Genomic DNA, 5,320 nt, shown 5'->3' on the forward strand with positions numbered 1-5,320 from the left:
GTGGACAGCCAAGAGTCACTTTATCCTATCCCCAGAAAGATCTAAGATCTACGGCTGGGGATAGTCCGACTGACGCAGACAAGACAGGGGCAGAGGACAGCTGTCTACCGCGGACAGACATCTCAACTACCCGCATTAAATACCCTCAAACAACATACGTGTCAGTCAGCCTGTGGAGGAAGCGCAGATAGCACTGCATATTCAAACAGAACACGCAGAGAGAGCCGAGAACACGAAGACTTCTGCATAAGCGTCACAAGACACAAGAGGATAAGGTTATAACGGGCTTCAGAAGTGGACCCCACGTAACCACCCTATAAATACCCCTCTCTCCCAAGTGAAGAGGGGGATCCGAGAATATTGAGAGGAGAATAGGAGAGAGACAGAGAGAGATAGAGAAAGTGTAAGTGAAATTCCTCCTGCTACGCAGGCCTATGTTGATCTCAAAGTCATTCAACTATTTCTGTAACCATCGTACATATAATGAAAAACCCAAACCCGCAGACAGAGATCTGAGTGCTGAATCATATAAGTTAATCGTTTCATCTATATTCATGCATTTATACTTTACATATTTGATTCGATATTTATGGTACATCATGTTCGTACGTTTTATACTTCATCCATTATTTATCTTATTATGCGAGCTAAGAACAATGATTGTAGTTGATGAGACGAGGAAGAGTTTTAGGACTCTGAGTCAAGGATTCAACATAACCGATTCATCCCCTCAGGCGCAGTCTATTTACTATATTGTCATGAGTCTGCGCGCATTATTTGTGAACACTCAGATGACAATGATCTTTGTGTTCACAGCGTGATTTTTCATGTCCTCAGGGTGCCGACAACTAAGAGTTTCCATTGATGCTTCATAAAGCTTTAGCCTTTAGTGGGTGCTATTATACCGAAGATTTTTCAAAGACCACTGTAGATGTTTTTGCATTGGTCTTGGAATCAGGTGGCAGTAAGTATTCCAGAATTTTCCTATGAACTACGTTCTTTCAGATTTATCCTGCTGATCTTATTACACGATGTAAAGTTCGAAAATCTCTTGCAATTTTTAAAAAATGGTGATATTTATTTTATTTTTAATGGGAAAGAAGATGCTAGAAAATTATGATTTCTCTTTATGAGTACCTTTATTCTTCTAAGTTGATTATGGTTCAAATGTAGGTTTTCACTATATTTCAATTTTATTGATGTAGGTGATCTACCTGTCATAGTATCATGTGCAAGTCTTGCCCAAGCAGATGCAGGAGGGATTATGATGTATTACCCCGTGACTTCAGTTTCTGTGGTATGTACTTGCATATATTTTTCTTGAAATGCTTTAGAAACCATTGGTTACGTACTTTTAAGTTATGTCTTCTAAGATTCCTACTTATTCATGCACTCCGTCCAAGTGCTTAGTCCCCTCGTATCTGTCTAATTGTTTGCTACTTCGCTTTCATTGTTATGAATTTTTTTTTTTCATTTTCATCTTGCTTTTGGGTGTTGCAGGCTTGCGTTGGGTCAAATCATGTTATAGATCCTATAACAGAAGAAGAAAGTTGCCAAGATGGAACTCTTCTGATAACCACAATGCGTTCTCGCAATGAGGTCACAGAGCTAACTCTTACCTGGGAATGGTCAACTCCAAAGATTCACTAGGTATGATACTTTTACACTGATTTAAAATCTGTTCAAGGAGTAATATCACGTCTACGTGTTGATATAAGAATGCTAAGGATTGTAGGCCAATGATCATACATTCATGTGCTCAGATGACTGTGGTAGGCTATGAATCAACTCTTTGATTAAAAGTGTTTGTGTTTCAAAAAAGAAGTCTGTGAATATCAAATGTATAGATTTAGGCATGGGAACTGTTCAAATTGGTACATACACAGGGTAATGGGTAAACAAGGTGGGGAACTTACTTGATGCCAAGAAACTCGATCTCCGTAATACACAAGCCTGAGTTGGTACTACAAAACTGTGAAAAGTAAACCCAACTTACCAGCAAGATTCTGCATTTTTTTTTAAAGTTCCTTAACTCATTCGTACGATTGTGTTGGTTGCTCTGACTAACTCACTAAGACATTCGCATTTGATGGCTCTGGAGCAAGTCAAGCCATCAAGGTATCTGGTATCATGAAGTAGACTCGTTAAAAGCTGGTTATAATTTATCTTTTTTACTAGATAGCTGGATATGTCTGTTCATGTCTTTCGAAACCTAGCTTTAGACTACGTATGATAGAAGAGTAGTTGGAAATGGGGACTGGTAACCCACCGTGGAATTTGGTGACCCCTAATAGTAGACTTGAACTATCTTGTACAACTTAATCCATTTTTCATCTCATTGACTATCCCTTAAGAAACTTGCATGTTACCAATGACCAAGTCTCCCTAAATTGATCACACCCAAAATGTGGACTCAAATCTAAAGTCATAACCCCCAAGTCTAGACCCCGGTAATGGGCTAGTAGCATTAAAGAGTTTCTGTGTATTTGCGAATAGACTAGAAAGAGAGGGCGCCTCTAGAGAAAGAGAGGCAACATGAGCTCCAACAACGTATTCACCATCCCCATTTAACAGAAAACAACAATGTATGTTCAAAGACGTCGATTGGGTTTTGTCCTGATGGTTGTCGTTTTCATCACTGTAGACCGCCTTGTAGCTCTATCTCTCTCTCTCAATTTTTTTCTTGGTTAACATTTTAAGTCAGGGTGTTTATGATCGTTTATAGTTGGTGGGGGGTCAGTTATGGTGAACCGTATGTCTAACTTTTGATGCCGAGGATTATCAAAGGGCAGCTTGTTTTGGTTATTGGCATTGGTTAATTTTAGTTTTTTTATTTTATTGGTTTTTGTAGCCCTAGACTAGGACAAAACCACTGCATTGATCATTGAGATTTTTAATTGAATCGTATTTAGGACTTCAGTAATGGCGAACTAACTTTGTGTTAAGACTTCTAGTTCTTCAATGGTTTGAGTTTTGGGATGCTAAAACTTGTTATCTTTTGATAGAATTTGTCTTTTACTTTTGCTCTTCATTCGTTTGTTGTATTTTTTTATTTTTATTTTTATTATTTTTTTTTTTATCTCTTGGAGGTACATAGCTAAAATGATGTTTTACTTGTTTGCCGTCTTGAAGGCTGTTATGGGGAATTCTGCATCAGGATCTGCATACAAGGAGGAGTTTGGGAATACCAAAGTCATTGTGAGTTTTTCTACAATTCTTTGAGCCATTGTCATGGTCTTGTAAGACTTTTTTTTTATGGTTGAATTTGGTAAGAAACTTATTGAAGAGTAAGAGAATACCAAAGTCATCGTATCTGTGTGAGTATAACTTTTGCATCAAAGAGATTTTCTACAATTCTTTATGCCATTGTTATGGTCTTGTGAGACTTTTTTTTTTTTTTTTGATGGTTGAATTTGGTTAGAAACTTATTGTAGAGTAAGAGAGTGTTATTTGTAGGTTAGTTTCCAAAAATTGAGTACTCTAGTGTTGTTCATAAGCTACCAAGTACCTTGTACCCAAATGTCTTCATATTGTTGTTATTGCTTCTCTTAATTTTATTTTGATTGATTCGTGTTTTACTTCGTGTTCAGATTTGGTCCAAGAGAAAGCAACAAAGCTATGATGTACAGTGATACAGGGCTTCTGAATTGTAATCGAGCTATACAACTTTTTCTTCTACCGTTTGTGAACTGGTATGTGACTGTGTTTGTTGCAGTTATGCTTGTTTCTTTCGCGTTTCAGGTTTAATATTTATGTAATACTTGTGATTTTTCATGTACTCAGGGTGCAGACAACAAAGAGTTTTCATCGACGCTTCATAAAGCTTTAGAGGGTGCTATATACTGAAGGAGTCTTCCCAAAGACCAGCGTAGATGTTTTTGCATTGATCCTGGAATCAGGTGGCAGTAAGTATTCCAGAATGTTCCTAGAAACTACATTATTTCAGATTTATCCTGCTGATCTTATTGCACAAAGTAAAGTTCAAAAATCTCTTGCCATTTTTTGAAAAACTGTAATTTTGTTTTTAAAAGAACGGGAAAGGAGATGCTAGGGTACCTTTCTTCTTCTGGTTCAAATGTAGGTTCTCATTATACTTCAATTTTATTGATGTGGGTGATCTACGTCTACCTGTCACATTATCATGTGCAAGTCTTGCCCAAACAGATGCAGGAGGGATTATGATGTATGACCTCGTGGCTTCAGTTTCTGCGGCATGTACTTGCATATATATATATAAAATGCTTTAGAAACCATTTACTTCTTCTGGTTCAAATGTAGGTTCTCATTATACTTCAATATTATTAATGTGGGTGATCTACGTCTACCTGTCACATTATCATGTGCAAGTCTTGCCCAAACAGATGCAGGAGGGATTATGCACTCCGTCGAGGTGCTTAGTCCCCTTGTGTCTGTTTCATTGTTATGAATCTTTTTTTTCATTTTCATCTTGCTTTTGGGTGTTGCAGTCTTCCGTCGGGTCAAATCATGTTATAGATCCTATAACAGAAGAAGAAAGTTGCCAAGATGGAAGTCTTGTGATAACCGCAATGCATTCTCGCAATGAGGTCACACGGCTAACTCTTACATGGGAGTGGTCATCTCCAAAGATTCACTAGGTATGATACTTTTACACTGATTCAAAATCTGTTCAAGGAATAATATCACGTCTAACGACTTTTCAATCTGTTGGAATGGTTATGAGTTGTTAGGCCAATGATCGTACGTTCATGTGCCCAGATGACTGTGGTAGGCTATGAGTAAACTCTATGATGAAAAGTGTTTGTGTTTCAAATAAGGAGTCTTGTTTGTGTTTCAAGGGCAAGGGAGGTCCTACAAAAGTATGGAAATTTTCTCTATGAGTACATAATTTCTTCTTCAAAATTGATTATGGTTCAAATGTAGGTTTTCATTATACTTCAATTTTACTGATGTAGGTGATCTACCTGTAATATAATATCATGTGCAAGTCTTGCCCACACAGATGTAGGAGGGATTATGATGTATGACCTCGTGACTTCAGTTTCTGTTGTATGTACCTGCATATATTTTTCTTGAAGTGCTTTAGAAACTATTAATGTACTTTTAAGTTTATGTCTTTTATGATTCCCACTTATTCATACAGTTGTTGAGGTGCTTTGCCCCTCATATCTGTTTCATTGTTTGCTTTCATTGTAATGAATCTTTTTTCAATTTCATCTTGCTTTTGGGTGTTGCAGTCAGATCTTGTTATGGGTCCTATAATGGGAAAGTTGCCAATATGTAAGCCTTCTGATAATGACCATGCCTTCTCTCAGCGAGGTCATGCAGCTAACTCTTACCT

General features: G+C 37.4%; 1 protein-coding gene and 1 pseudogene across 1 annotated transcript; both read left to right on the forward strand.

Annotated features, from left to right (window-relative positions):
• The first annotated feature begins 864 nt into the window (after positions 1-864).
• On the forward strand, positions 865-1,650 carry LOC113309641 (exosome complex component RRP41-like). Its single transcript, XM_026558095.1, has 3 exons — positions 865-964; positions 1,206-1,297; positions 1,501-1,650. Exons 1-3 carry the CDS (start codon positions 865-867, stop codon positions 1,648-1,650), a joined length of 342 nt encoding a protein of 113 aa, XP_026413880.1.
• Positions 1,651-2,089: 439 nt separating this feature from the next.
• Positions 2,090-5,320, forward strand: LOC113311535 (annotated as a pseudogene).

The sequence above is a fragment of the Papaver somniferum genome, chromosome 9, assembly GCF_003573695.1.
Source record: "Papaver somniferum cultivar HN1 chromosome 9, ASM357369v1, whole genome shotgun sequence".
Taxonomy (NCBI): Eukaryota; Viridiplantae; Streptophyta; class Magnoliopsida; order Ranunculales; family Papaveraceae; genus Papaver; species Papaver somniferum.